The sequence below is a fragment of the Oryctolagus cuniculus genome, chromosome 18 (genome assembly GCF_964237555.1).
Source record: "Oryctolagus cuniculus chromosome 18, mOryCun1.1, whole genome shotgun sequence".
NCBI classification, from domain to species: domain Eukaryota; kingdom Metazoa; phylum Chordata; class Mammalia; order Lagomorpha; family Leporidae; genus Oryctolagus; species Oryctolagus cuniculus.
In genome coordinates, this window is record NC_091449.1 from 56,729,567 (window position 1) to 56,742,696 (window position 13,130).

General features: G+C 48.4%; 1 protein-coding gene across 1 annotated transcript in view; it reads left to right on the forward strand.

Moving 5' to 3' along the window:
* Nucleotides 1-12,863, forward strand: part of COG4 (component of oligomeric golgi complex 4) — a 35,871-nt gene extending 23,008 nt beyond the window's left edge. The window contains exons 12-19 of the mRNA XM_002711714.5: nucleotides 250-415; nucleotides 7,019-7,081; nucleotides 9,430-9,546; nucleotides 10,108-10,200; nucleotides 11,295-11,378; nucleotides 11,596-11,697; nucleotides 11,972-12,100; nucleotides 12,323-12,863. Of these exons, the coding sequence (XP_002711760.1) occupies nucleotides 250-415; nucleotides 7,019-7,081; nucleotides 9,430-9,546; nucleotides 10,108-10,200; nucleotides 11,295-11,378; nucleotides 11,596-11,697; nucleotides 11,972-12,100; nucleotides 12,323-12,457 (889 nt within the window). The 3' untranslated portion in view covers nucleotides 12,458-12,863. The remainder of the gene's footprint in view (nucleotides 1-249; nucleotides 416-7,018; nucleotides 7,082-9,429; nucleotides 9,547-10,107; nucleotides 10,201-11,294; nucleotides 11,379-11,595; nucleotides 11,698-11,971; nucleotides 12,101-12,322) is intronic.
* The last annotated feature ends 267 nt before the right edge of the window (nucleotides 12,864-13,130 follow it).

A 13,130-nucleotide genomic window follows, 5' to 3' on the forward strand; every position in this document is an offset into this window, starting at 1 on the left:
AAACCCAGTCTGTCAGCTCCCACTGTGGAAGTGGCTTTCACAAAGCTGTACCACCTCCTGTTGGAGCTCATCCCTCTGTTCTTATCATCTCAGCATCCTTGAGGAGTGTTAGCCACTCTTGTACCCCAGCTCCTACATTCTCCTACAGTATTCCCCTAAAGGAACAATGGGTGTTGCTGGGTCAGGGTGGTGGGTCCTCTGGTCCTGCTGACCTAGCGGCTAGGTTGAGCACTGCCATTCTGCCCTCAGGGATGTTCTGTGTAACAAGTTGCGGATGGGCTTCCCGGCCACCACCTTACAGGACATCCAGCGTGGGGTGACAAGCGCCGTGAACATCATGCACAGCAGCCTCCAGCAGGGCAAGTTTGACACAAAAGGCATCGAGAGCACTGATGAAGCCAAGCTGAACTTCCTGGTAGGTAACCCCTGGCTCAGTTTCTGTTGAGGGGTTAAATAATGACCTCTGGACCACAGTACAATCAGCTTTGAGCCGGAGACTTTCCTCCAGTGTCTGTATAGAAGGAAAACTTCTTTTAAGGAGAGTTCCTCTGAGAAAGCTCTAGAATCATTTCTCACTGAGGGACTTTGAGCAGCCTGAGCCAGGATATGCACTGTTCTCTGCCAGGTGGCTGGGCTTTTCAGTTCTCTCTGTGTGCTCATTCCCAAGAGCACTGCCCAGTGTTCAGTGACCCCATGGCTTGCATATGGCAAGAACTGAAAGGTACATCTTCCCCAGGCCACCAGCCCATTTTTCTGAGGGGAGACCTCCAGCATGGATGGGTGCCAGTCCTTCCATCCTACCAGGACTCCCTTTCTAGCAATTTCCTCTGGAGAGGTGACCCCTTATTAAAGTCCACAGTTATGCAAATGTGACTATGAATAAGTAGTGAGTCTTTCTAGTTGTGTGACAGCTGGAGAAGGAGCAGCTTGGAAGGATGAAAGCTTCTGTACAGGTACCAACAGCCAGTTTGTGAGGGGCCAAGAGAAGACAGGAGCTCATGAGGACTCTTGCACACACTCGCATGGCAGACAGGAACAGCACTCTCACAGGTCCATTCCTTCCCGTTCCCCACATTGGCCAGCCTCTGGGGCTTCTGAGCTCCTGACTTTTTGGAGCCTGAAGGAAACATCTAATAGAGCTCTCAACCATCAGTCCACAAATGGGGTTGTATGCAAAAATGTGTGCATACATTCTTCTTGAATCAGGGTCTTAGCTTTTATCAGACTACTAAAGGGTTCTGTGACCCCCAAATTTTTTTTTTTTTTTTTTTTTTTTTGACAGGCAGAGTGGACAGTGAGAGAGAGAGAAACAGAGAGAAAGGTCTTCCTTTGCCGTTGGTTCACCCTCCAATGGCCGCCGCGGCCGGGGCGCTGCGGCCGGCGCACCGCGCTGATCCGATGGCAGGAGCCAGGGGCCAGGTGCTTTTCCTGGTCTCCCATGGGGCGCAGGGCCCAAGCACCTGGGCCATCCTCCACTGCACTCCCTGGCCACAGCAGAGGGCTGGCCTGGAAGAGGGGCAACCGGGACAGAATCCAGCGCCCCAACCAGGACTAGAACCCGGTGTGCCGGCGCCGCTAGGCGGAGGATTAGCCTAGTGAGCCGCGGCGCTGGCCCATGACCCCAAAAATTTAAGAGATCTTGATTTCATAGACAGAAACCCAAACTTGCTAGTATCTACCTTGCCCCCCTACAGGGAAAATACAACAACTAATCAGATTCCATATGAAGGCTATTTAGGCAGTTCTGATCTCTTCCTATCATTGAAAATACTAGGCATGGGTTCTGTTGGTCTGGAATGTCATGGTTATTGCCCAAAAAAAAATCTATTGCTTTTGAAGTATAGTACCTTTAGTAACTGCCAAAATGTCTGACAGCCAGCATCATAGGATCATGAATTGACTTACTTTTTTTATTTTGTTTGCATTCTACCTCGTTTTTGTTTTTAAACAAAACTTCCATTCTTTTTTTTTTTTTTTTTTTCATGCTTAGAAACATTCATTGACTCCTTGATATGTACCACATCAAAGTCAGATGGTTCTCCTGGTCATTTCTGTGCAGCTTACTAAATCTTGTTGTTGTTGTTGTTTAAGATTTTTATTTATTTATTTGACAGGTAGAGCTACAGACAGTGAGAGAGACAGAGAGAAAGGTCTTCCTTCCATTGGTTCACCCCCCCAAATGGCCGCAACGGCCAGCACTGCGCCGATCAGAAGCCAGGAGCCAGGAGCTTCTTCCTGGTCTCCCATGTGGGTGCAGGGGCCCAAGCACTTGGGCCATCTTCTGCTGCTTTCCCAGGCCACAGCAGAGAGCTGGACTGGGAGAGGAGCAACCAGGACTAGAACCAGCGCCCATATGGGATGCCAGTGCTGCAGGCGGAGGATTAACAAAGTGTGCCATGTCGCCAGCCCAGCTTACTAAATCTAATCCACCCTAGCTTTCCAGTCCTATGCCCCACTGCTTGACTGTGTTCATCCCCTAGGCTGGCCAGCTTGTGTTAGCTCACTTGCTGCTCTGTGAGGACCTCCCACTCAGACAGTTCCCTTATTTAAGAGCCCAGAAGATAAGGCTGGAAAAAAGGTGATGCTAAATGCTTGGTGACAGGTTTCCAGGTTTACTGACACCAAGTGCTTAAAATGTCATCACTCTCACTGCAGGGCCAGTTTTTTATGTCACCTTGATTCATTTGCCTGTCAAGACGAATTCCCCAACTATACTGACATATCAGTTGCCACGAGTGGGATAAGCCCAGTGAATCTAGCTTACAAGAACTGACAGTACAAGGGGAACTAAAATCAATACTGTTTGAACCCAAATCCATTTTCCCCTGTGACAGTTATCCTTGGTGCCCTTAAATGCTTGCAAATATTTATGTGTGGCCTTCATCCTTCAGCTGTCAGGACAGTGCAGTTACTTCCCTGCTAACTTGTTATGTTAGCCACCTCGTGTCGTGGCACATTTAGCCTTACCCATCTGCAATCAGGGTGTCCTAAACAGAATTGCTGGTACGGTTTTTCAGTATTGACTGTAGGACACAGGCAGGAGAAGCAGTCTGGGGAAGACAAAAGATTTCCTAATCTCAGTCCCTTGGGCTCTGGGATACCCTGTTTAATCTGAAATGCTGAAGTTTCTGACCATTTATTTATTTTAAACAGGTTTCTCTCTCTCTCTCTCTCTCTAAGATTTTATTTATTTCTGTGAGAAGTTAGAATTACAGAGAGATGGAAAGACAGAAAGGTCTTGCATCTGTTGATTCACTCTCCAGATGGCCACAACAGCTGGAGTGGGCCGATCCAAAGCCAGGAGCCAGGAACAGCTTCTGGGTCATGTGTAGTGGGTAAAGCTTCCACCTGCAGTGCTGGCATCCCATATGGGCACCAGTTTGAGTCCCAGCTGCTCCACTTCCAATCCAGCTCCCTGCTATGGTCTGGGAAAGCAGTAGAAGATGGCCCAACTCCTTGGGCCCTTGCACCAGCATGGGAGACCCAGAAGAAGCTCCTGGTTCCTGGCTTCGGATAGGCGCAGCTACAGCCATTGCAGCCATCTGGCAAGTGAACCAGTGGATGGAAGACCTCTCTCTCTCTCTGCCTCTTCTTCTCTCTGTGTGTAACTCTGACTTTCAAATAAATAAATAAATCATTTAAAAAAAAAAAAAAAGACTCACAATGGCTGGGATTAGGCTGGGTCAAATCCAGGAGCCTAGAACTTCATTCAGGTCTCCCATGTAGGTGGCAGGGGCCCAAGCACTTGAGCCATGTTATGTTGCTTTCCCAAGCACATTAGCAGGGGGCGGAGTCAGAATTGGAACAGCTGGGACTTGAACCTGCACCTGTATAGAATGCCAACATCACAGACAACAACTTAGCCTGCTATACCATAATACTGGTCCCTGACTCAAGTCTTAAAGATTCACTCTGTCCAACCTCAGCCCAGCCTTCCTGACCATGCCATCCAACATACCAGATCAGGGACAGTGGGATCCTCTCACTGTAATGCCTGCCATTTACAGCCTCTAGGTTTCTGTGCTCAAATCACAGCTGTGCTCAACATGGCATTCACTTCCTGAAAGACGCCTCAGTGCCACTCCATTGTCTACAGGACAAAGGCCCACTATTCAGCACAGCACCCGAGTCCCAGTCAGCCCTCACCAGCCTCTGTAGCTATGTGTCTAGCTACTTCCTTTCACATGTCTGTGAACTGACTCTGCTGATCTCCAAATAACTTCTGTGGTTTTCTACCAGTCTTCATTTGCTTATATGCATTATCCCTACTCTAGAACATGTTTACTCACTCATTCAACAAATATTTATTGAGAAACTTCTGTATATCGGTACTGTTCTGGGTTCTAAAGCTGTGCCGCTCAATGTGGTCACCAGTAGACACAGGTAGCTATTTGAGTTTACATTTAAGTTGAAAACCCAGTTTCTTTTTTTAAACTATTTATTTGAGAGGCAGAGTCACACAGAGAGAAGGAGAGCCAGAGAAGGAGCAATCTTCTCCTCCTGGTTCATTCCCCAAATGACCAAGCTGAACCAGGAACCTGTAACTCCATCTGGATCTCCACGTGGCTGGCAGGTGCCTAAGTCCTTGGGCTATCCTCTGCTGCCTTCCCAGGTGTATTAGCCAGAAACTGGATTGGAAGTGGAGCAATGAGGACTCAAACCCAGCATTCAGATGGAATGCCAGTGTTGCAGGTAGTGGCTTAACCCACTGTACCACATTGCCAACCCCAAAAATCCAGTTTCTTAGTTGTACTAGCCATATTTCAGATGCTCAAGAGCCACACATGACTGGGAGCTACCCTAATGGACAGTACAGGTTTAGAATATTTCTTTTTTTTTTTTTTTTTTTTTGACAGGCAGAGTGGACAGTGAGAGAGAAAGACAGAGAGAAAGGTCTCCCTTTGCCGTTGGTTCACCCTCCAATGGCCGCCGCAGCCAGCGCGCTGCAGCCGGCGCACTGCGCTGATCCGAAGGCAGGAGCCAGGTGCTTCTCCTGGTCTCCCATGGGGTGCAGGGCCCAAGGACTTGGGCCATCCTCCACTGCACTCCCGGGCCACAGCAGAGAGCTGGCCTGGAATAGGGGCAACCGGGACAGAATCCAGCGCCCCGACCGGGACTAGAACCCAGTGTGCAGGCGCCGCAAGGTGGAGGATTAGCCTATTGTGCCGCGGCGCCAGCCGGTTTAGAATATTTCTGTTATAAGAAAGTTTGGAGGATAGCCTTTAGCCTCGTGGTTAAGATGCCCATATCCCAGATTGGAGCATCCATCTGGGTTTGATACTAACTCCAGCTTCTGATTCCAACTTCCAGCTAATGCAGACCCTAGGAAGCAGTGGTGATTCAAATATTTAAGTACTTGCCTCCCATATGGAAAACCCAAATTGAGTTCCTAGCTTCCAGCTTTGGCCCAGTCTAGTCCCAACCCCTGTGGTATTTGGGGAGTGAACCAGCAGATGGGAGCTCTCTATTTCTGTCTCTCTGCCTTTCAAATAAATTACTTAAAATTTTCTTAAAAGGAAACACAGGGAACTGGACAGTGCTATACTACAGAAACAGCATTGAAGGTGACAGGCTAGATCCCTACCTTCATGGGATCTCATTCTAGTGGAAACATAGATAGGAACAAATAACCAAGGAATATCATGAAGTCCTAGGTACTATGACAAAGGTATCAAATAGGACAATGAGCTGAGAAGAGGTTGATGGGGTAGAGTGCACTTGCCCTCCATTCCCATCAGGATTATGTTCAAACTTGTAAGTTTCATTCAACTGCCAACTCTTCCATGTAGCCTTCTCAGACCAAAGCATTTTTTCTTTCCTCTAAATGGTCGTGGCAGTTTGTGCCTTAATTTTATCACATGCTGCATTTTATGATTGGGTTTCTGCACTTAGTCTGTGAAGTAGGTGACTTGAGAAAGAAGGAGCCCCAGAGTTGGAACAGCTAGTTTCTAAATCTTGCTCAGCTTTGTGATCTTGTCACTCTGAAATATTTTTTTTAAGATTTTTTCTTTTAATTTGAGAGGCAGAGTTACTGACAGAGAGTAGGAAGGACAGAGAAAGATCCCGCTCGTTCACTCACCAAATGGCCAGAACGGAAGATCTGAAGCCAGGAGATTCTTCTGGGTCTCCCACATGGGTGCAGGGGCCCAAGCACTTAGGCCATCTTCTACTGCTTTCCCAGGCCATTAGCTGGGAGCTGGATCAGAAGTGGAGCAGCCAGGACTTGAACCAAAGCACATATGGGATTGCTGGTGCAACAGACGGAGGCTTAACCTACTATACCACAGCACTGGCCCCATCACTTTGAATTTCTTTGTGAGCTTGTCACTACTTAACATAATACATGTATTTCTTTACTATCTGACATCTCTTCTGGAATGTCAACATTAGAAAGAGGAGGGCTTTGTATTTTGTTGACTGTTTTCTCCTCAATGCCTGGCACATCATAAGCACTCAGTAAATATTTTCTGAATTAATTGTTGGTGCCCAGTAGTGAGCCATTTCACCTTTTAAGGAGTCTAATTTTCTTCTCCTACAAACTGGGCCCAGTAACACTTGTGTTGTAGGAGTACTTGGCAGAGTCAGTAAGATAACAAATGAGAAAACGCCTCACAGTTGGCAGGCTCTCTGGAAGCCTTTCTGATCAATGTCAAACTTTGCATCACTGACCTGGACTTGGCAGTTTTGAGCACTAGAACTTATCCTGTCTTTGTGTGCCTGAGCCATCTCTGCTCTGTAGGTAACACAGAGCAAGAAGACCTGAAATCCAACTTAGTCTCAGTGGCATTGTTGCCTTGTTGCCAGCATTAGGACAAAGTATGAGGCTGGTTCACCATTCTTGGTAACCCAAGATCTGAACATTTGCCTGGTGACGGTGGAGCAGACTTTCCTTAGCCTGCATCTAAACTCCAGCCAGCCCTCCTGTGAGCCTGATAGACTACAGCTGTCAGCCAGTTTGGCATTGGAGTAGGTAGCGAGTCTGCAGTGCAAGAAGTCATGGTCTTTCTTCATCTCCTAGGTGACGCTGAACAACGTGGAAGTCTGCAGTGAAAACATCTCCACTCTGAAGAAGACGCTTGAGGTATAGGAAACACTGACTATCAGCTTTCAGCAGCCTCTCCATACACTCATCCTGGTAGGGGCTGGAGCACTGTCTGACATGAGGCCACTCTGCCGGGATTCAGTGGTGATCCGCATGGAAACAAGGAAACTCTGGACCAGTGGGGGAAATCCCTGGCCCATGAGTTGGAAGATCAGAAGCAAATTAGAGCTTCTATCTCACACACATTTGGCGTGTGACTTTGGCAAGTCCCTTAAGTCTCTGAGCCCCACTCAGTTCTCTCATCAATCAGTAAGATACAGAGCTCCATCTTGCCCCGCTTGGGTTTGTTAGGTGGCCTAATGAAAAAACAGTGCTGACAGCACTTTATAACACAGTCTTTTATGATGGAGCTGTTGTAGCAAACCCTGTACAAAGCTGGTTGGTGTTGTTTTTTAAAGGATGACAGAAGGGTACAGGGGAAATTCCTTGGGTTTTGAAATCACATACCCTAGAGTTCAAACCTCCACTTAACCACTGACCAGTTATCTGTCCCTGGACAAGTTCTGTAACCTCAATCTCCTCATTTGTAAAACAGGAATAAAGACCTGTGTCCCTCAGGGCTGCTGTGAGATGAATGGCAGAATATAAATCACTTGGTACATGAAGTGCATGCATGCAGTGTTCCTTATAAATTGCGCAGTTAAAAATGATGGTGTGGAGCAGTCCCTTTGTTAAATATTAGAAAATGAGGGGCCCAATTCTTCCTGACTTCTAGGCTGAGATTTTGAGAAAGGAGAGGGGCCTGGATGGTAGTTACTTGAAGAAGGTGCTTTGCAACAGAGGCAGAGGGATCAGCGCACACCTCAGCTGACCTGTGGGCACAGGGCAGAGCAGTTGGAGGGGAGGGAGCCACAACACAGGAAAAAAAGGATCTAATGGGGCTCCTGGGGGAGGCTCAGAAAGAACTGTCAGATGTGAACTATGTTACATATTTACCCTCACTGAGGCCTTAAAGTGGAATAAAATAAGCAGTATTCAGATTGTCCCAACAGCATACTTGTTATGTGTTCAGCAAGGTGGCTGTCATTGTTTTTAGGTCATGGCATTTTAGGTGGTATTCCTCTGCATCAGTCAGTTGGATTTTCAAGTAAAATTTTGAAAAATGTTAGACATTCATAACTGAGCCAGTGGAATTAGTTAAGTGAAAGAGAAGATGGATAGCAAAGAGCTGGGCAAACAATTCCTGTAAATCCCACCCCCTTAAATTTGCATTTCACAGAGTCTTTCTCAGCAGCCATTGAGATAGGCAGGACAGGTGATGTGCTGTCCATTGTACAGATAAGGAAGTGAGTGTGGGAGCTGCTGTGGGAGCGGAGGCCTGCTTGCTAGATCTGTCCTGTTGCAATTCTTGCTCACTGCCACCTCTGTGGCCCTAGTAAGGAGGCTACAAAAAGTGGGGGCAGCTCTTGGCAACTTAAAACACTGTGAACTTCACACAGCTCCCCCTGTGGCATTCTCTACACTAGGCTATCGTGTCATGATTAGGAACAGGCACTTCAGAGCCAGAACTCCTGGAATTCTCACCAGAACTTAATGTTACACAACCTACTAATGTGGCACTGGGAAGTTATCAACTTCTCTGCACCTCAGTTTCTTCTGTCTGTACAATGGCAATAATTATAGTATGTACTTCATAGGATGGGTAATTTTCTTAAAGGTCAAAGTATTTCCAGTATCTTTTTGTTTCCTTGATTTGTTTTTAAAGGATGATAGGTATTTTAATGAAAGTAAAATTTTAGAACAGGACCTGGCACACAATAAGTGCTTAAATCTTAGCTACGCCTATGAGGATTTCCCTTTGGCAGCCCAATACAAGCATTCCAGAAGCAGAAACAGCAATGGCTGGTGCCTCCTTAGTGTCTACCACGTGCTAGGCACTGGGCGCAGCACTTTGTCCATCATCTCATACAATTCTCACAAGAACCATGGGAGCAGGAATTTGTGTTCCCATTTTATAGACAGGGAAATTGGAGCTTTTAAACTTCAAATCATTTGCCTAAGTTCAGTCAACTAATATATGATTGAGTCAGGACTTGAACCAATGAACGTAAGAAATCTGGCTTTAAAGCTATGAAAAAATGTTCAATATTTTGTCTTTGCTTCCCCCTGACACCCTTACATTACCAAAGGGGAGGTGGGAGCCACAAGGAGAGTGACCAGGACGGAATCCAGGTTCTGTGAAGGCCATCCAGGGCTCTTGCCTACTCTGCTCCCTGGGAAGGCTGGAGTAGGAGAAATGGCCAGCTGTATATTGGTCTCCAGTGCCTCTGCTCACTCTCCCACAACCCAGGCATGCTTGGGAGTCTTACAGCAATGTTCTCTCTTAGAGTGACTGCACCAAGCTGTTCAGCCAGGGTATTGGAGGGGAGCAGGCCCAGGCCAAATTTGACAGCTGCCTTTCTGACTTGGCTGCCGTGTCCAACAAATTCCGAGACCTCTTGCAGGTAAGCCCCAGGCTCAGCTGCTGAGTGGGTCCTGTGCCTGTGTGTTGCTCTGGGAAGACTGTTAATTTGCTTTTTGTGGGTTCCAGTGTGGATAAGGGAACAGGAAGAAGGGGTGACAGAGTAGCATGCAGAGTTGCGCAAGTCCCTTGAGACTAAAGGCTCCTTTAGTTTTTTAGCTGTGCATTTGTCACATTTGATGAGAATTGCCACAATGACAAGAGCCTTCAGAAACATGCTCAGAGGAAATGGATCCTCCTGGTTACCTTGACCTTAGCCACAGGTGTTGCTAAGCACCAGGCACTCTGAAATTTCTTGAAAGAGTTTACCAGAACCACCTCAGGGCGTCATCTCTACCCTAGACCTGGATCAGCACAGATCTGGAAAAAGCCATGTTGTTCTCAGCTGCTTTTATTAGCATTACCTGTTATGTTTCCAACAAGGCCTGCAGAAGGCCTCAAAGCTGGAAGAGCACCCTCAGTCCAGGGATGAATAAAGCAGAAGGGGAGGGCATGGGGCCTGTACCTCGTGCGTCTGATCTGTCTCTGCCTTGTCCTTGTGCAGGAAGGGCTGGCAGAGCTCAACAGCACAGCAGTCAAGCCGCAGGTGCAGCCTTGGATCAACACCTTTCTGTCTGTCTCCCACAACATTGAGGAGGTCAGCCTGGCCACAGGCAGCCGTCAAGCCCAGGATTAGCGTTCACTCTTGCCCTCAGAGACTAGGTCCCTCCCAGGAAACAGCTGGTTCCCACCATCGTGAGGGCTCAGAGTGAACCTCTAAAGGGAGTTTGTTTTAATCTGACTCAGTCTCTGTTATTGAGGCTCTTTTTGTCTCACCTATCATAGACGTAAGAGGTTGTTTTTTCCCCCTTAGTGATTTCTGTCCTGTAGAATTTGAAATTCAAGGGGCAATAAAAAGTGAGGAGCCATACCATACTTTGTGGGCCACTGCTGCAACCCAGGGTTGTTTGCTGGTCACAGGTATGATGCAGCAGCAGTTTCTGTTAGCCTGAGTGTCCAGGTTGTTTTTTTGGTTGTTGTTGAGTTTTCTAATTAATTAATTTATTTGAAAAGCAGAGTGACAGGGAGAGAAAAAGAGAGAGAGAGCTTCCATCCATTGGTTTACTCTCCAAATTGCCTGCAACAGCCAGTGCTGGGGGAGGCCCAAGCCAGGAGCCAGGAACTCTATCCGGGTCTCCCATGTGCATGGCAGGAACCCAAGTACTTGGGCCATCAGCTCCCTTCTATGCACATTGGCAGGAAGCTGGATTGGAAGCAGAGGAGCTGGGACTCAATCCCAAGCACTCCGTGATATGGGTTGGGGGCATCCCAAGCATTGGTTTTTTTCTTTTTGTTTTTCATTTACTTATTTATTTGATAGCAAAGAAAGCTCCCATCTGCTGGCTCACATCCCAAATACCCATAATAGTCTGGACTGGCCTAAGGCCAAAGCTAGAAGCCAGGAAGGCAGTCTTAGTCTCTTAGCTACTGGTGAGCCATCACCACTGTTACCCAGGAAGTTAGGGTGAAGTAGTCAGAGGCACATATTGCACTCAGGCACTCCAGAATGGGATGTGGGCTTCTTAACCACTAGGCCAAATGCATACCCTCAAGCTGGTTTTAAACTGAAGGAGTCTGAAGCCACAGGGAGGAAGGTCCTCTTACCATCAATTTCTCAGAAGTCTGAGGTTGGCAGGGTTGAATAATACTTAGAAAGAAGCCATGGTAACCCCTTTTGCTTCCTGACAATAGGAAGAGTTCAATGATTATGAAGCCAATGACCCTTGGGTCCAACAGTTCATCCTTAACCTGGAGCAACAAATGGCAGAGTTCAAGGTGAGCAGGGTCTAGGGGTCAGCTTACAAAATTACTCACCCTTGTCCAAACTAGGAGTCTACAGCTTCTAACCACACTCCTGCTAGAGACCCTGAAAGCCCTTCGAAGCCCCAGCCCTCAAACGCTGGCCTGTGGCCTCACTGGCCCTGTGAAGACTCCAGTGTAGAGATGAGGGGCTGGACAGGACTTATGCTAATGACAAGCTTTTTATATGCAGGCCAGCCTGTCCCCAGTCATCTATGACAGTCTGACTGGCCTCATGACCAGCCTTGTTGCTGTTGAGTTGGAGAAAGTGGTGCTGAAATCCACCTTCAATCGGGTAAGTTCAGGAGTACAAGGGTCCACAGCTCTTGTTGTATTGCCTGGGAGGGAGACAAGCCATGCCATGTCGCCTCAGGACTTGTGTCCCCTATCTGCTCCCTGTAGACCCTATGTACCTAAGCCTAGTCCTGCCTATTTCTGAGGCCCTAAAACAAATACCACCTGAGACCCTGCTACATTTGCCACCCAGCTCTGGGGGCAATTGGAGGGCAATTCTGCTGGGCCAGAGGGCCCGGCCTTAAACAGTGACTGGGCTTTGTATTGTCCTACAGCTGGGAGGTCTACAGTTTGACAAGGAGCTGAGGTCACTCATCGCCTACCTTACCACAGTGACTACCTGGACCATCCGAGACAAGTTTGCCCGACTCTCCCAGATGGCTACAATCCTCAACCTGGAGCGGGTATGTGGGGCTCCCTCAGCCTAGCCAGAGAAAAGTGACTGGAAAGAGGCAGGCAAAAATGTGTACCCTTGCCACTCCCTCAAACCTTGTCTCTGCCAGTAGCCCAGCCCTCTGGGGTACCTTTCCCTTCTTGGTACCCCTGCTCTGCCCCTAGTGGAATCCAGGGCTTTCCTCAGGAATAGCCCCCACCTTGCTGACTGGCCTCTGTATTCTTACCCACAGGTGACAGAGATACTAGATTACTGGGGTGCCAACTCCGGCCCACTGACCTGGCGCCTCACCCCTGCTGAAGTGCGCCAAGTGCTGGCTCTGCGCATAGACTTCCGTGGCGAGGACATCAAGAGGCTGCGCCTGTAGCTGCAGGGTGGGCGCCCGCGGCCCATCACCCTTCAGGGCCTGTTCCCTAAGTAGCCATGGTCAAAGAGCTGGGCAAGACTGCCTTCAGGGAACCCTGACAGCCCAGGCCATTCCACCTCTGGCAGCAGGGAAACAAGGCCTGGACTCTTTCCACGCATTGCTGTCAGACCTGGCTGGGCGGTGCTTTGGGGCAGCGTTTCCACACCAAGGGAAGTGGGAAAGCCGAAGCAGGCAGCATGCGGTCCAGGCCAGCTCTCTGTGTGGGTGGTCACTCTCGCATCCCCAAACACATTACCCTGCCAGCCTTAGAGGACTTGAGTGCGTTTGGGGACCTGGGAATTAGGTTTGACTTCAAGAAGAGGTTGTGATGTGTACAATCCCTGAATAAAGACACTCCTTGAAGAGACGCCAGTGTGCTGGTTCCAAGGAGAGCTGGCTGCTGCAGGGCAGGACGGGTCCACCATCTGCACTGAGTATGCAGGCAAAAGCCTGAGGCCTCAGCCTCCTCCCATACCCACAGCTGTGCACGGCCAACTCCAGGGCCCACATGGCAGTAGGAACCCTCATCCAGTCCTGGATCCTCAGCCCCACCGGGTTATCCTGAGGCAGTTTCCCACAGTGCCAAGGGAAGTGGGAATTGCTCCCAGCAGAAACAAAAAGCTTTGAGGACAAC